General features: G+C 47.0%; 1 protein-coding gene across 1 annotated transcript in view; it reads left to right on the top strand.

Annotated features, from left to right (window-relative positions):
- LOC126528135 (ATP-binding cassette sub-family C member 3-like) overlaps nt 1–18,806 on the top strand; it is a 109,847-nt gene that overhangs the window by 12,883 nt on the left and 78,158 nt on the right. The window contains exon 3 of the mRNA XM_072284544.1: nt 2,799–2,979. Coding sequence (XP_072140645.1) covers nt 2,799–2,979 — 181 coding nt within the window. The remainder of the gene's footprint in view (nt 1–2,798; nt 2,980–18,806) is intronic.

The raw sequence follows: 18,806 nt of genomic DNA, 5'->3' as shown, positions 1-18,806 counted from the left end.
TATAGAAGCCTATAAGGCATCTCCTGTCGCCTCCCCAGGCGGTGCGTGATAAGAGCTTCAGGAGGTTCATAGTCTTAAGGCGTTTCGCGTTGAGATCTTCCAGGTGCGGGACAATAGCTACCTTGCAGTATAAAATGATACCTAAAAATTTATATTCACGGCTCACAGATAGCCGTTCTCCATTGATATCAATTACAGGGTTCGGCACCCGGCGTGGTTGCTCAGTGGCTATGGTGTTGGGCTGCTGAGCACAAGGTCACGGGATCGAATCCCGGCCGCGGCGGCTGCATTTCAATGGGGGCGAAATGCGAAAACACCCGTGTACTTAGATTTAGGCGCACGTTAAAGAACCCCAGGTGGTCGAAATTTCCGGAGTCTTTCACTACGGCGTGCCTCATAATCAGAAAGTTGTTTTTGGCACGTTAAACCCCATAACTTAATTTTAATTTTTACAGGGTTCGGCAGTATACCTTTCTTGTTAAGGCACAGGACGCACGTACTTTGTTGAAGGTTTAGTTTAAAGCCGTTCTCGTCTGCCGACTTAGACAATTTACGTAAGCCAAAGTGTACTTGTCGCTCGCAGATACTTAGATTGCATGATTTGTAACCTATCTGCATGTCATCCACATAAGGAGAATAAAACACAGTACGTGGTATGGTAGTGTGGAGCGAATTCATTTTGACAATAAAAAGAGTGCAGCTCAGCACACCACGTTGTGGAACACCAACCTCTTGCGTAAAAAGACGAGGCAGATCGTTGCCACCTCAAAGACGGAACGTGCGATGGGTGAGGTAACTCTGAATCACATTCAGTAAGTTGCCTCGGGCTCCCATTCCAGACAGACCACGGAGGATTCCAAAGCACCAAGTTGTGTCGTAAGCCTGGCAAGAAAAAATATTTGTGCACAAACGCATCACGGATGTATGTCTCGATGCGGACAAGGTGATCTGTTCTCAATCTACCTTCCCAAAAACCACACTGTAAAGGATCAAGTACTCGTTGCCTTCAAGAAAATCGGTGAAGCGCCCGTTAATCATTTTCTCAAACAGTTTGGATAGACAGCTTGTCACAGCTATAGGCCTATAATTGCTGGGTGAGGAAGAGCCCTTGCGCTCTTTGAGAATAGGAATTACGATTGCTTCTTTCCAGGTGGACGGAATGTCGCCGGCAGAGAAATTAGAGTTAAAGAGTGACAGTAGTGTTCTGTGAGTTTCAGGATGTAAGTGTTCGATCATGTCATACATTATTCTGTCATTTCCTGGAGTGGACTTGTTGCAACAATTCACAGAGGCCTAGAACTCCGCCATGATAAATGGACGATTGCATACTTCATTTTATGTGTCTTTCCGACTCAGAGGCAGTCGCTGTGCTTGTCGCTGGATTTTCATAAATGTACCTCTGTAATGGGATGTACTGGAAATGCGCTCGAAATGTTCTCCTAGGCAATCTGCCTGGCCCTTAAGGGTGTCTCCTTGTGTATTTGCTATAGGTATAGGATGAGTTTAGCGGCCTTTAATTTTGTTCACTCTGTTCCAGGCTTTTCGTTCGCCTATATAAGAACTGATGCTACTTACGTATGTTTTCCCAACTTTCCTGTATAGTACGGTGGCGTGTTCGCCTACCTTGTGACTTAATCGCCTTGAAATTAATGAGGATGTCTGTAATTGTGGATTTGCGAAGGAGATTCCAAGCCTTGTTTTGCTTTTTCCGACATTCCCTACACTCCTCATTTCCCCATGGAATACATCGTTTCGAAAGCGACCCATTTGTTTGGAGAGTACATACTGATGCAGTGTCAAAAATAAATGCTGTCATTTATGCTACTGCATCGTTTAGACTAAGTGCACGGATATCATTCCAGGGCAGGTGTGTTACCTCGCGAAACGTCGTGCAGTCGGCTGAATCGACTTTCCATCGAGGAACGTGTGTAGACCACTAATTATGTTTGTAAGGTTTAGAACGACGGGGAAGTGATCACTTCAATAAGGGTTAATCAATCACATCCCACTATAAAATAGGCGCTATGCCTAGGTCTACGGAAGAAAATGTTTTGTGTGTATAGCTGTAGAACGTTGGCTTTTCTTGTCAAGCAATCAGGCACTTGAAGAAAATAGGATGCATTCTATATGCTGTCCTCTCGCATAACAGCGAGAGTCGTCCCACAATGTACTATACGCGTTTAGATCACCGAAAACTGTGTAAAGGTGATGTAGCTCATCAATAAAGCTTTGAAATGTTGTTCTAGAGATTTGACAACTTGGGGGATGTATACAGACGGGATAGTGACTAGTTTATTGAATAGCACTGCTTCGATGGCGACTGCCTCAAGAGAAGTTCGGAGTTGCAGTTGCCGACAAGCATCTCCTCTGTCGACTATTATTGCTACACCCCCGGACGATGCAACAGCGTCGTCTTGGTCTTTCCGGAATATAGCGTATTGCCTGATAAAGTTTGTTTTCATACATTTAAGATATGTCTCCTGAACGCACAGCATCTTTAGATTGTATTTGTGCAAAAGTTCTTTAATGTCATGGAGGTTCTGGAAAGGACCTCTCACGTTTCAGTGCAATATTTGTGTGTCCATATTGTTCGTGTTTTTGTGCTGTGTGCCAATAGAAGTCCAGTTGGCTTTTGGAACCTTTCCAGGCCCCGTGATTCGGGTTTTGCCATTTTCGGAGCGGTCGCGAGAATTGCGCCGCTCCTGAGGCGCTGAGTGCACCGTCTGGCTTGGAGTTGTGTCCATTGACTCCTGGTAGCCGCGGAGTGTTTTCAAGGTAGGCCTTGTCTCGAAAAGCAGGACCCTGGAGGCCACCAACCCAGAGGTCGATGGGCCCTGCTTCGGAGACGGCGCAGCAGCGCTCGCTGCTGTCGCCTGGGTGGCTGAGGGCACTGCCGCAGCCACACTCTTTGTGGGCCGGACCGATACCGGAATCTGCTACGGCATCGCCCTCCTACGCGCCGCATCAGCATACCCTGCGGTATGTCGGAGAGTAAAAATGGTATAGTGTTTTACGTGACAAAACCACTTTCTAATTATGAGGTGCGCCGTAGTGAGGGACTCCGGAAATTTGGACTATGGCCATATAACCACCCCATCACTGGTCGGTGCTCGGGTGACCGACAAAAATACGCAACGGGGCTAGCCTGCAAAGTGAGACCGCGCGCGAACGTTAACACAGCTAGATCAGTACCCCTCGTCAGCGCCACGCAGAAGGACAATAACGGCCACAGAGTTTTGTATAGCAATGCCGACAATGCCTTCCGCTCGATTCTATGCCACTGTCACTATACAGCCTTCACGGCCGGCTGGTCCCGTTGATAGAGCGGCTGAAGCGTCAATCCGACGCTAAAAGCGCGACAATGGATATTACCGGCAAAGACGCCGCTACAAAACTGCTGCCCACATACTTCACTGGCCCGTTTCTCTGGCCGATCACCATGTTTAATGAAACGTATGTTACTTACATCTCACTCCCGCCCTCAATTTGTTGCGCCGTCTTCAGCTATAGCAAACCCACCCGGCATCCACAAGGAGGAAGATCTATCGCAGACCTTTCCACGACTACGGGCCTAGTCAGCAGACCCAGCGCTATAGGTTATGCACCCGAGCCACACAACAGCTTAAATACATAGTGCCTGCCCCCCGACATATACTACTGCCTCCCAAGAACCAATTCACCGTACGAAGGATACCATATGTTGAACCTAAATGGCCACAGCTGCTCAAACTGGGATTTCATATACATGAAACGGGACAAACTCAGCATGTGACTTTTAAGCAAACTAGGTTTTAATCGCCACAGCCACGCATTCATACCGCATGACTGCAGGCACCACGTTAACAGCGGCAATTACACCCGACGCTGTACATCATTGCCTACTTCATGCGATCTTTCTTTGGAAGTGTCTTAACCCAAGGAAGAATTAAGCTTCGGGTCAGGCATTCAGAGTAGGACAGCATGGTTCTCCAGTGGATGAATAGTCGCCTGCTGCATCTGCCTATGCCAGTTTACTCTATAATATCACCGCAAATATTTGCGAGGTTTCATCAGTGAACGCACACGATGGATGACTCAGCCTCGCATATTTCTAGTTTCACATGCAGCATCATTGTGTACCCAGAGTAACCCAAGTGAAAGAACAAAAACCTGCAAACGCCTATTTGCCTCATTGTTTTGCTTTGTTAAAGGTGCATGCGAGGACGTAACTCACTATGTTATCGTCAGCGGGCTGAGCTGGTCCGCCTTGGTGGCCGATATTTTAGGATGTCAAACTGTGTGCGCCTTGAGGACAGTCGAAAGTCGGAGAAAACGCGCCGCCGAGGAGTACGAATACGAATAGCCATTTTTGTTCTCCTAGGCAGCGCATTGAATTTTGTGCAGCTGATTGTCAGGCTCATGGCTCATAAGAGCAACCACGAAATATAGTTCAGCGTGCAGTGACAGCCTAAGGATATCTGCATCTGGTTATCTGCACAAGGCTTCCTCAAGTGCGTACGCAGCTCTCGATGGCTGTGACACCCACTCCGTCCTGCCTGAGGCGTCGAAATTGCTTCCAATAGTGTATTCGAAACCAAATGGCACTGTCTATCCCATTTAACGTCCTGCAGAGAAAGTTCACTTCGACGCAGTTGGTAATAAATGAGTAGCGTATATGTTATCATAGCAATATTGCCACAGATACGGGGCTGGTAATTTCCTGACTTTTTTTTTATTACAGGCCGTGACTATCACTTATGGAGACGACGAGTGCACACCGTAGAGAACTGATATGAAGGAAATTCCAAACCAGATTTTCAATGTTTTCAATTTGCCATCATTTCAGCGAGCGAGTAGCGCTTTTCTCAGTTTCGGTGTCAATAACGTCGATTTTACTACCTTGCCCTAACGTACTTTCTGAGCTTCAAACGCAATAGTTTGCCTTATGGTGGTTCTTGTCTACGCTTTCTGAAACTAGGACTTTTTCTGCCTGAAAGTTTCACCCAGTCGCTCTTCAAATCAAATGGCAAAGAACTGAAGTGGTAAGGGAGAATAACGTTTTCTTTTTCTTTAAGGCAGTGATCTCTATTTTAACTACGGAACTTCAGGCACAAACATTTGCTGCTTCTTTTCACTGCCACAGTTATAGAGGCCTCCATTAGTAAGATTGCCCACACTGAGGATGACAATAAGGACTATGATGACGCTGCTGCTGCTGCTGCTGCTGCTGCTGCTGCTGCTGCTGCTGCTGCTGCTGCTGCTGCTGCTGCTGCTGCTGCTGCTGCTGCTGCTGATGATGATGTTGGTGGTGGTGGTGGCCGCGGTGGTGTTGGCGTGGTGATGATAATTCTTCAAAACATGCCACACTGATCACTCAGCGATAGCAACCATGTCGTCGGCAATTTCGTCCGCGGTAGAATTTCCAAACAGGCGCACCATGTCCTTACGCGGCGCCCCCTAAGCGGCTTGAAAACCCTCGTGTGGACCCCCGCTCACGCGGCTGCGCCCGGCAACGCGTCGACTCACAGTTTGGCTCGAGATCTCGCGCGCCGACCCTCGTCCGCGGATGCGGACGGCGTGAATGAGGAGGAGAGACACGAGGAACCCGGCGAGACTTATCATGAAATAGCCCATAGGTATCGCTTGAGGCGTCGCGCGCTCCCACCCCCGGCCAAGCAACTCGATAAAACGCAAGCGGTCGCGTTTAGGCGACTCCAGACAAACACATACCCACACCCAAAGTACATTAACAAAATCACAGGGAGCAAGAAAAGCGACCAATGTAGGCTTTGTTCACAAACAGGAACACTCACACACATAATGTGGGAATGCACCTCGCTCCCGTTCTCTCATCCCCCCGTCAGCAGCGAGACTGACTGGACAGCCTGGCTCAGTTCCGGGAACGTCGACCGACAGCTTGAACTGGTGGACTGGGCGGAGAAGGGCAAGCAGCCCCAGGGCCTTACCTGAGCCCGATCACTCAGCCACGTCACCCTTTACCCTTCCCCCTTTCAATAAAGTTTACCACCACCACCACCACCACCACCACCACCACCACCATCTTCGTTGGTGAGGGACCAATAACGTTACCAATAATTGATAACCTTCCATGCTTATTGTTCAGTTTTTCTTAATTTCCACATTTAGCTTAAATATATTAATTATTATCACAGGAAAACTCTCTAGTTCATAGACGCGTGACACCGTGTTTGTTAAGGTAATTGGTAAGCGAATGTTCACTTGTTTATACAGTCGATAAAACTATTATCCTTACTTCGTATAGCTATCTACTAATTTGCCATCGCAATGGATGCTTCGCCTTTTGGGCGAAACTGCGGCTTTCTGTTTAATTTCCCAACAGCGGCTCACTAATTTCGGATAATTATCCATGAAGCAGGCGATAATATACCTGTATTTTATTACAATAGCAAATAAATTGACACTCCAGGTGCATTTCCGCCGTCGTCATTGTCATCGCCGTGATGCTCCGTACAAAGTCCAAGGGCGATAACACTGTCCCAGTGCCCCGTATGCTGTATGTGCGAGTGAAAACATGCGAAAGTGAGCCGACGATCGCAGATCCATCTCGCGTACGCAAGGGAGGAAAGCGAGGAGGAATTGCGCCGTCTTCCGTCGCGAGCAAGGAACCAGGAGGAGAGAAGGCAAGGAGGGGGGGGGGGTTGTACTTCGGAAGCAACTGCGTATGGCGGGGCCGCACATGGTCACGCGTGTTTTATCTTGAAAGCGATCTGCTTTGGGTGCACAGTCAAGGTGGGCCGACGACTCGTAGCTCTGCGGGTGCTGTGTTCTCACCGCTCAGTTTGTATTGAAGCGATAGACGGCACGAAGGTCACTTCGCTCGCTGCTGCTGCCCCGCTTCCTCACGCCAGAGTTTTGACAGTGAGTTTCCGCGGTCATCGAGTGTGATGTGTGCACGTTTCTCTGTGTGCGCTGACACCATGCTTGTTAATTTAGTTAGTAATCGAGTGTTTACACGCTGATGCGGCCGATAAATCTACTATCCTTACTTATTATGGCTGTCCACTAATTTGATATCGCAATCAATGCTTCGCCTTTGGGGCGAAACTGCGACTTTTTTACTAGTATGAAAAGTAAAAAAAATGTTTTGAATACTACCATGTACGTGAGAGAAAATACATAATTGAGAAGAAAGTTAGAATAAGTTTTAATGCAAATGACCTAAAATGAAGAAATAGAATGAAAGAATAAATTGATAAGTTTGGAAATTTATTAAGGTACTCGTTCTGTGTCTCTGACAAACACGTAAATTACCATAAAGGCGTCCCTGTTGCAGGATCACAGTGAAAACTCCTCGTGTGTAATTCTCGAAGTTAGTGGTAGGCGAGCAGTCGAAATCGTACTTCTAAAATGTTTAATTGTCTTGGAAATCGGTGACAGCATTAAAAAAGGGCGATCAGTAGATGCAGGTACATTGCACAAAAAAAAAATATTGTTTTCATTATCTACTTATTCCAGCCCGATCGTCTACGTTTGGTCGCCTGAAATTCTGCACTCGCAATTCTATGATAAACAAAGCCCTTGGTCGCAGTGGAACCGCGGTGTACAGCGCATGTGTATTTTCATCTTGCTTCTGCGCATACTACACAAATGCGCGCATGATACGTGTGTTATTTAGGCTGCTGAAAGACTGCAGCCAAGGACATGGCATACATGTGGGCAACCTATCCGTGATTTTATAGGCGCGCTCTGCGCAGAAAACCAACGCAGGAAGCGCCGGCAGTTCAACGATTTTCAGCAACAGCTGTTCCACGACCGCTCGGAACAGCAGTTGACTTTTTTGGTATGTGTAATTTTTTTGCCTGTCTGCCGCTTGCACTGCTTCGAATAGTGAGAGCAGCGGGCGTTCTTTGGCGTCGCGATAAGATAGAGCCTCGTTAAGCTCACAGACTTCGTTAGACGATGCCGACTGGCCGGCTCCTCGATCCCTGTGCATCAAGGCTACATGAAACCATGAGGGAAAACACGCCGATCTGAAGCTGCCTCCCTCGAGCTGCGTTGAAGCTTCGTACACCTGAGAGAGGACATCGCTGGCTACGGGGCAGACATGGATGCTTGCAAAGGGGTATGTACGCTCGGTGTTCGGGCTTCCCGTTATAGACATTAGAAGAAAAGAAAGATGTCAGGGCTCAGATGTTCGCTTTTTGGGGGGATGGCGGAATGATGGAATGCGGCTAAAAAAAAGTTGTATGATAGACAGATAATTGCGTTCTGGGAGAGAATTGTTGTGCGTCTGGTGGGCTTATCTTATGAAAATGCAATCGAGCGCCTGTTCAACGAAATGACCTGCATAACTGGCGAATAACTCTGTCCCGGTTCTATTCTGAGCTGTGCGTTGCGAGACCTTTCCAAAGAAGCGACCTGTATGGCGAACGATTTAAGACGCCCCAAACACTTCGTTATAAAAGAGTTTGGCTTATATGATCTGCGATTGTATGTATGGGTGCTTCCTGTGACAACCTAAGCATTTGTAGTAAATACGCAACATAGTGGCGCTTCGCGGAATGTTATTCCAACCTGCTAATTCACGGGTTCTCATAAAAGAACTCCACAAAACATACAGAGTTAGTCTAGGTTGCTAGGCTCCACATCTAGCTGAAACACCAAAATATGTGATTCATATCATGCGGGGAAAAGTGCAGAGCCAATAAAGGCGCGTAAACGCAAAGCGGGTGGCGAGGCCATCTTGAATCGCCGCAATGAATGCACGTGACGTCATAAGAGTGGGTAGCGTATTTTGGGGACACACTTATCATCATCATCATCATAATTATCATAATCATAATCATCATCATCATCATCAGCCTGGTTTGCCCACTGCAGGGCAAAGGCCTCTCCCATACTTCTCCAACTACCCCGGTTGGATATATTACTCCGAAAAAGTAGGATCATATTGCATTCTACAAGGAGTGAACACTCAACCTAGTGGGCTTACGTCTAGAGCTTTCTCGGCACAGAAACAGACGAAACACGGGAAGATACTCTGAAAGTCGTGACGTAACAGTCGGGTAATGGCGCTGCAGTTTATGCTCGATAAGCCTACACTTTCATCGGTAATAGTTAACAAATGTTCGTTAAAAAGCACATTTCACGCTGAGTACCAATACTGGCCGTAGAGCACTAAACAGACACTTAATGTGACGCTAGCTACACTTAGACTCATTCATATTCTGACGAAAGCACCAAAAAAGGCAGCTTCGCGAATGCAGCAATGCAGTAAAAGTAAAAATATGATCCAAATCACGTTGAGCTGTCCACAAAAATATGGCGGCTGAGCAGGTTGCTTAAGAATCCAAGGGCAAGTCCCCTGGGCACGAGAAAACCTAGTAACGAATTTGTATGATCTTAATCTAGGCTACGCTGTGTTTTTCATAGGTTGGCGCACAGAAAGTCCTAAAACACAGCGATAACTTTTGCTTTTCCTCTAGCTCTTCTTTTTTTTCGTCAACACCAAGCTCGCGTCAAGTCCCAGAAACGCCTTACAAGTTCGTTTCCTCCCTTAGTCTCGCAGTTGTCTTTCTACTACTCGAAGTATACTTGTCTTCAGGGCCGGCCAGAAAGGGCACCTGGAAGGATCATCTCCCGATTGTAAACTGATTTTGTGATGCTCTTTACTACCAGTTGAATACACCGAGTACACTCTGTGTGTTTTGTTTTATTTGAAACCGCTGCGGAACTAATTGAGGCGCACAAGCATCGAGGTGCTCAACGGCCATTTCATGTTCAATTCTCTGGTTCTCATTGGGCCACCACTGAAGTTAAACTGAATAGAGTAAGTTTTACATCAAGAAACCTTGTTCGAGTTCGATCTCCGTGTTCAAGTTTTCTTCTACCAAGCCCAGGTGTTTGATCAACGTACTCGGCTGCTGCTCAAGCCTAGTCGGGGGAGAAGTCCGCCAACCACACCTGACAGGTGTTGCAAGCCTATGGGCGGGTGCGAGTTTTGTTTAGGCTAACGTGGATGGCGCCGCGGCTCAATGGGCAATCGCACAGAATGAACAAAGAGTTCATTTTGTGCTCTGGAAGTGCGAAACAAAGAAGTGAGATGAAAAGCTGCTCTTTATAACATCAAAGAACTAAAAGTACAATTCCATTATCTATGTTTCCGTAAAATACTCCGTGTCAACATTTGTTTCGCAACATGAGTTAGAAATTTTGGTATCGCGTTCTTGCGCACTCGCTCTCCATAACCGCTTCTTACGGCTGCGCGTTTCTGATATTCGGGATGTCTCGTATCTTAGTTGTGTCTATTTGATGGCAGCGAACGAAGTTTCCTTTCTTTTTTTAAGCAGACCTTACGATTTCTCTCCCAGCTCGGTATTACTAACGAATTTTTTTTCATGCAAGCTATGAGAATTATTTCCGCTCTTCACTAACTGAGGCATGCGGAGGCAGAGCACACGTGCGTTGACTTATTTCGTTTTGCATGCAAGTTACTTAATGTTTGTAGCATCGTCGTCATCCTCACAAGCAAGCAGCAGCGGACGCATGATAAAAACAGTTCCCGAAGAGATATTTCTTGTGCGCTTGTGTTCGTGGTATGTATCGTGCTTTACGACATTTTCTTCTTTTTTGTTACGTGACCAACTAAGTTTGGATTTTCGGATAGCTGGCTTGTGTAGATTTCGTAGTGGAGCTTCCCATGCTTCTATATGTATATAGCTAAATAATACAAAAAAAAAGGATAGTAAAGTAGCAATCTTGTGTTAGTTGGAAGCCAGTCTCTGTGACAGCACAGCAGCGCAAGCCTGTAGGTGCGCGTCAACTTAGTTAGAACGTGGTCTGAAGAATCGAGTGGATGCTATCAGAAAAAATCACTGCCAACGCCTTCAATTCTGTCACGGTGTCATCACGACAGTTTATTTAGCATAAGTGGGTGACACTCTTGAAATTTGTTTTTTTTTTCTTCTTTGAACTAAGCATTACAGCTTTTGTTTTATTCGAATTTTAGTTGATCCGTTACTACCGAACCATGGCACCTAGATGACCCAAAACTTCATTCTCTCAATGAAAAAAAAAAAGGCTACTGCAATCTTCAACAAGAAACAGACATGTAATGCGTGCATTGGGAGGAGACTCTGCAGTAACGGGACATTTACAATAAATGTGATTTTAGTTATGTTTGTTCTAAGCGCGAACAGTTTTATAGCTTACAAAAAAGACCGAAGCACGCTGAACAAATTCCGAAATGCTCTTGTTCCTAGCACTTCTGTGGTAGGCCTAAAAACAATTTTCAACAAAAATTTGTTCCATTCCACTCCTGCCTTATGCTTGACTGGGACATCACTTCAGAGGAATGGGATGTATATAACGTTACGGTAAGAACTGTCTTAGCGAACAGTTGCATAGCTGGTATGCACAGTTCCACATCAACCTTGAAGTAGAACTGCAGCCGGTTTATTCCCTCAATTGTCTTTGGTACTTGCAGCTTTATAACAGCGTCGGTGATTGGTAAAGTGAAAAAAATTAAATTATGGGGTTTTACGTGCCAAAACCACTTTCTGATTATGAGGCACGCCGTAGTGGAGGACTCCGGAAATTTTGACCACCTTGGGGTTCTTTAACGTGCACCTAAATCTAAGCACACGGGTGTTTTCGCATTTCGCCCCCATCGAAATGCGGCCGCCGTGGCCGGGATTCGATCCCGCGACCTTGTGCTCAGCAGCCCAACACCATAGCCACTGAGCAACCACGGCGGGTGATTGGGTAAAGTGGCTCTGTATCTTCCAGTTGAGGAAAGTAAGGTTTGCAGCTTTGCAGAAAGCGGACACTCACATCGAAGTTGTCACTGCTCTCAAATTAACTCGGTTTCAGGCGTTTTACGAAGCCTCGCAACAATAAAATAGTCTTTTGTCACTTGAAAAGCTTCATTCTGCCAATCGATCTGAGACATTGCCCCTTATCATCATAACATCACATATCACTGATGCAATCACCGAAGGTAACGACAGCATTCCCTCCTTCACTTGAATTAAAAACCTTCTGAATACGCCATTTCTTTTTGGATCGCGTACTGGTGCCTGTCATAGCTATGTATAGCACTATTTCTTTTTTCACATTCTGCCGTGCCAACCTCTACGCAGCTTCTTGCTCTAATGCATTATTCTCAGCAATATCTGCCATTACAATTTCTCTACGTTTATTTGGTCATTTTCTTGCTCTCTCTTGTGCGGTGGAGGTATAGGGTAGAGCCAAAAGTCACTTGGAACAATTCTACTTCGCGAAGCAGTTGACGTCAATGTTCCTTCTTTTAATATGCGCGTGCAATCCTATGGGTCACCTTGAATCAGCGGTTACGTATATTTGACGTCAAGATATTGAAATAAAAACAGATTGGAATATCTTTTCGTCATAGGGCCTCTGGAACAGTGGACATATAGGAGTCGAGAGTGCCAACCACCCAGCTATCGCGCAACTTTTTTTTTTCTCAGGCTATTAATTACACTGTATAAAATTGTGTATGTGCAGGAACTATTTACAATATTTTGACCACCAGAAGGTCATAACCAATTACAGGGCAACAAAGAAACACATTTTCATCACACTACAAACTAGAATGGTGTGTGTGTGTGCGTCCGTGCGTCCGTGCGTGCGTGCGTGCGTGCGTGCGTCCGTGCGTGCGTGCGTCCGTGCGTGCGTGCGTCCGTGCGTCCGTGCGTCCGTGCGTGCGTGCGTGCGTGCGTGCGTGCGTGCGTGCGTGTGCGTGTGCGTGCGTGCGTGCGTGCGTGCGCGTGCGTGCGTGCGTGCGCGTGCGTGCGTGTGCGTGCGTGCGTGTGCGTGCGTGTGCGTGCGCGTGTGTGCGTGTGTGTGTGCGTGTGCGTGCGTGCGTGTGCGTGCATGCATGCGTGCGTGCGTACGTGCGTGCGTACGTGTGATTACGCGTTGTCGATATTACCCTTAAATTAATTTTATTAACTGTGCGCGATGTCTGTACTGTACCTTGGACTCATTACTAGCGTTCACTGTGGTATTGCATCATCGTGTCATTTTCCCCTCTTACATTTCCTGTTTCTTCCGAACCATTCAACTCAGCGGTGGAGTAACAGGTGGCAGACAAGCTTTTCCGGCTGACCTCTACACATTTGTTGTCAATAAACGTTTCTCTTGTCGAGGAAACAATGGTCATGACAGGTGCATGCACATAAAAGCACGACGCGTCGATTGCGTCACAGTAACACGTGCCCTTTGAGGAAGGTTGGCCAATAATGGACAGATATAGTCAAATAAAATCCAGTTAATTAATCTAGTTGTCAAACAATATACGTTGTTGTATTTAGAGGTATTTGTGCTCAAGATATACCTGTAACCCTAAATTATATTTTCACGATTTGTGTCGCTGTTTACTGCTTGTTTACGCAAAACAGAGGCGTGCTCATTCGTACAGCTTCGTTATAATATAGTATAGTTATAGTTATTATAGTATAACATCGTTTACTTAAGTTCCACCTACCCAAAAACTGGGTTAGTGGAACAGGGAACACCGGGAGAAGGTGGGGGCCGTTAGTGCATAGGCAAAAAAAAAAAATCTTCATTGCGAAAATTCTTCTTTACTTGTTTCATTCGACGCGCCTTTTATGGCCACAACTTATTTTTCTAGAAGTAATGCAGATTTCAGTACGGTGCAAGCCACGTAACTCGCATGTGTAGGGTTGGTTCGCCTCCGCTCCGGCATGATAAGAGCACGTGGGAACTCATTTAGTTTGTTTTCGCAGCCCCTGAAAGCGATGCAGCGGTTGACACAGAACGATGCCCCTGTGCTGGCAGCTGCCGAATGCAGCTGTCTACGGCGCGAGCGCTCGTGTATCGTGCCTGCCGCAGGTCTGCACTGGCAGCTTTTTCATTTGCTATAATAGCGGGAACTGAGAAGTACCACACCGCTTTAATTTCGTTTTCCTTCTATTTCTTCGCAATCTGTAAAAAATCAGCCAAATAGTTTCTTCACAGTGACCACGCATTGCAGCTGAATCAGTTTGTCATGATGGCAGCCTATTCCCGGCGCCGATTCCTCACAGTTGAGATAAAACTCGAGGAGTCGTGTTTTGTTGTTTCAACATCCGCAGATTTCGGTTTCCAAAAATACTGTCCGTCTCAAGATCTGTGTTTGCACTTAGAATGTCAGTATTGGTGAGCTTTAGACCCTCCGACAGCTACAGTGTACGAACTTCTTACAGCTGTTTTGTGACTTAATATCATTGTAATGTTCCTGCTCCGAACATTCCAAATTATGCAACATTCGTTATTTTGCTAACTTTTCAAAGAATAGATAGATCACTGGTCGACTCCAATATCTATCTCCGTATATTGATTTCTTCCATACTCCAAATATTTGATTCAACCAGAGTCGCCTTTTGCTTCAAAAAACCTTTACTAAACTAGATCTGCATCCAGACAGCAGAGACACGCCGCAAGTGCCCAGGTGCGTTCGCTCCCACTGTTTTAATGCGTTGGCAATATTTGGGTACCTCACACACTCTCCGGGAAACAACTGTCTTTGTATCGATGCCTCCAACGTTCTCCCGAATGCATTAACTGTGGCGTTTTAAGTGCTAAAACCATGATTTGATTATGAGGCACGCCTTAGTGGGGGACTCTGGATTAATTTCGACCGCCAGGATATCTTTAACGAGCCCCGAATGCACGGGACCCCTTACCTCGGTCACTGTGTAGTTTATGGTCCAATGGATGGCTCATTGCGCTAGTGCGTTGAGGGAACAAGTTTCGAAAGCAACCGCCGGACCAAATTTGGGTAACTAAGTATGTGTCAATGCCCAAATATGTGTCGCTCTTCAGCGAGCTTCCTTCCCGCTGACGCGGGTCACTGTCGATGCAGGACTGGGCATGTACCGCCCTTTAAGTAAACTCTTTGACGCTGACTTGGAGCTTCGGTATGTGTCATTCGGTCTGTGCTGGTCTTCTATAAACGTATTTGATGCCAATTTGGGTCACCGGATATGTGCCGGTAGCTGTGTGCGGCTCTTCAACAAAGGCCTTTTACGCCAACTTGGGCAAATAGACATTGCACCACTGGGAATGTGCGCTCTACAGGGAGAAAAACATCAGCAGAGCCCCTCTCGCGATGACTATCGATGGTAATGTGTTTTAGCATTCAGTCAGTATAGCGACGCAACGTATTGGCACCGTCGAAACGGGTTATGTATGAAACGTGTACTGCAGTGGGGACTAATCTTTCACGCTTCCCTAAGAACACTCGGCGCCACCTAGCGGCGCCACTGCGAAGCCTGCTCCTTGCCTCCGAAATGCATGGCGCGTCTGAGCTTGCGAACGCTGAGAAACCCGTCAAGCGGCAGCCGGTCTCGTTCCTCTCTCGCGCTTTTTTTTTTACAGACGTGCTTCGCCATCTAGTCGCGCTGCCGAAGTCCGCGCGTGGCCTCCAAAACAAGCGAGGTGCGCCGGCGCTTGCGCACGCTGCGAATTGTTTCCTCGCTTGCCGCACACCCACGGCACGCGCGGACTTTTCGGCAGCCCAACTAGATGGCGCAACGTGTCCAGAAAGAGGCCCGAGGGAGGAAAAGGCCCGCCTGCCACTTCACGGGTTTCTCAGCGTTCGCAAGCTCACGCGCGGAGGCAAGGCTGAGGCAAGGCTTTCGGAGGCAAGGCTGAGGCTTCGCAATGGCGCAGCCAGACGGCGCCGAGTGTTCCTATGGAACCGCAAAAGAGGAGTCCCCGCTGCAGTATACGCCACAGACATACCTCGTTTGGACCGTGAAAACGTGCTGTGTAGCTATATTGTTTTTAAGCTCAACGCGCTACGGTCGGTAGTCATCGTGAGATGGTTTCTGCCGATATTTTTATGTAGGCTTCCGCCACGAAACCGAAAGCAAAGCCCGTATTGCACATTTTGTTTCTTCGTTCTATCAAAAAGTTTTGTCCTTGTTTCACTTCTGATGATTTGAGTTTTGTTGTTTGGAACACGAAGAATAGTAACCCGACTGTAAGAACTAGTCGGTGCAGGCGAAATATTCGGGCTGGTTTCGAATATTCGAAAATACCGAATAGTTGCTTTACGATAAGAAATACAAATTATTAGCGTGTAATATTTTATTCGTATTCGAGACTTCGAATATTCCGCGATCTCAAACAACTTCTATTACGTTCATATCTAAAAAAACAATGCCATATCTACATACCCGCGCACGTCTATGTGTTTTTCTTGCGTTTTGAGAAACTCTTTGTTGCAATCTCTGCAGCACCGTCTAGTAGAGCGAGCCAGTATTCCAGCAACATGTGCGAGCATCAACGCTTTATTTTGGCATTTTAATGCGAGGAATTATTTTCCTTCACTCCAGGCATATTGCGGTAGGCAGGTAGATTCCTGGCTCACCACGTTTCACATCTTTTCAATAAAAACGAATGAGTGTCCAGCGTTGGCATCAGACATCTGACTTCGAGCACAGCAGGGCGATGCTCGAACGATTAGATGACGATGGCTGCACACTCATCTCACGACAAAGCCAATTATTTTTGAAACGTTTGGCGCGTGCGTCACATGGCAGTTCCTAGCATTTATCCCTCGTGACAGCTAGCACTTTGAGGCGAAATCGCCTTCGTACTGGGCCCGCATTGCTAAGTCCTTTCCTCATAACAACTGACGCTATGTTGTGGGGCATTGCACCGCCTTCATGACGGGCCCAGGTCGAACAGGTTTTGAAGCTACATTGTCGGAACGCAAATGCCATCGCCATTTTTACGCGCACCTTCGTGACGTAGACGTAGTTAGTTACGTATGATTGCATAACGCTTGGTCGCAGGCGACGTCACAATCCGCGTTCCTCTCGCTTACGCCCCCGTTGCACAGCAATCAGCATGGCGAAAGCCCGCGTCAAACGCCTAGCGTAGAAATGCTGCTGACGCTGATTGTCCTCACCGTCATCGTCGTCTCGCTGCTGTCATCACACACATATGCTCGGCCTAACTGCAAGCTTTACGTTGATCCACCTGGTAACGCTTTGCGGAGACCCAAACAACAATGCTAGATAGCCAGCATTCGTGTTAAGCGAAGCAAAATGCTTCGCTTAACACGAATTCCTACAGTGTTAGCGATGAGCAAATTTTTTGTTTGTTTTGTGATGCGAAATGTCTTGTTTTTGTGACCATCGAAGGCAGCTTTTCGAAAGAAAGAAAACAAATTTACACATCGCAAAAAATATAATACATGATATAAGCCACTAGACTTTACTCACTACTCTATTTGTGTGTTGATGAAATAACCTGCACCTGCAGACATCGTCCCACTCTATAAAGGCAAAAAAAATGATGTACGAGAGTCTAGAACACAGCAGCAATAGCGAATTGCAGACCACTAGTACCTCAGTTTCGTTGCTGGACCTTACCTCCAGCTGAAGTGGCGTAATAGGTTTGTTGTTGACATAGTGGTCTCCATTCAAGGAACTGGCCCTCTTCCAACAACGACGAGATATTGATGTCGCAGAAGACTTATGTGCCAGATTATGCGGGAAACTCACAGCTCACAACAACTCATCACAGTCAATCATCTTTCCGCCATCACGTAACCCCCGCATGGTTCTAGAATTTTACATCCATGAACACAAATCGGCGCTAGCTTTGTGCAGCCGTAAGTCTTCACCAGCACCTGACGGAATTTCTTACAGAGTTCTGTGTCATCTGGGTGAGTGGGCGAGGAGTGTTCTGCTTGAAATGTATGAGGAATTCTGGCTAACTGGTACACTTCCTCCAAGCTGGAAGACTAGTCGCGTAGTTCCGCTACTGAAGCCTGGCAAGTCTCCCTTGGAGCTTTCATCGTATCGCCCGATTGCACTGGCGAGCTCTGTGGGCAAAGTTGTGGAGAGAATGATCCTCGAACGCCTGGAGTTGTACTTGGAATACCCAACGTCTACCTAGGTGCCATGGCAGGCTTCTGATGTGGCTGCTCATCGATTGGTAGCGTCGTCGACGTGGTTACCTACGTTCAGCACCAAAAAGGATGTAAACGTTTCTGCGCTTCTTTGTTCGTCGACGTCAAAGGGGCGTACGACAACGTTACACATGAAGCCATCCTCACCGCCCTCGAGTAGGTACGCCTCGGTGGTCGGATGCTTAGATGGGTACATAGCTATCCCTCTATGCGATATTTCTCTGTGAGCAGCGAGGACGGCCACACTCCTATACATCACACCTACTGTGGCGTCCCCCAAGGCGCGGTACTGAGAGCTTCCTACATGTAGACTGACGGCTCATTCCTACCGAAGCGCTCTACCGCGGCTGTCTTCATTCCAGCAAAAGCCACCACTATCAAATTGAAAACATCTCACTTGACAACGTCGACGGCAGCAGAACTCGCAGCGCTTCGAGTCGCACTACACTTTATTAATGACGAAAAAACACACAAATGGGCGATTTTCTGTGACTCAAAGACGGCCCTACCTTGTTTATTGTCAGTGTTACGGCGCAGTCTGCATTAACAGTTGGCATTTGAAGTCGCAGAAACCATACACCAGCTGAATGAGAAAGACATGAAATAATTTTTCAGCGGCTGTCAAGTCACTGTGGTACCATCGGCAATGAACGTGCCGATGAAGCTTCTCGTTCAGCTCATGCAGAAGACAACGGCCTATCGATCCCACTGTCTAGAACAGATGCTGCAAGGATGCTCCGCCTACTTGCACGCCAATTCACTACATCAGAGTGGAATGAACCACCTTTTATGCACGCCCGTTTATACACCGTGGACCCAACCTTAAGCCTCTGACTTACACCAAGACTTCCCCGAAGAGACGCGACCTTTTTGCCTAGGCTATGGTACGGTGTCG

This window comes from Dermacentor andersoni, chromosome 9 (genome assembly GCF_023375885.2).
Source record: "Dermacentor andersoni chromosome 9, qqDerAnde1_hic_scaffold, whole genome shotgun sequence".
NCBI lineage: Eukaryota > Metazoa > Arthropoda > Arachnida > Ixodida > Ixodidae > Dermacentor > Dermacentor andersoni.
This window is presented reverse-complemented; position numbering and strand designations above follow the sequence as displayed.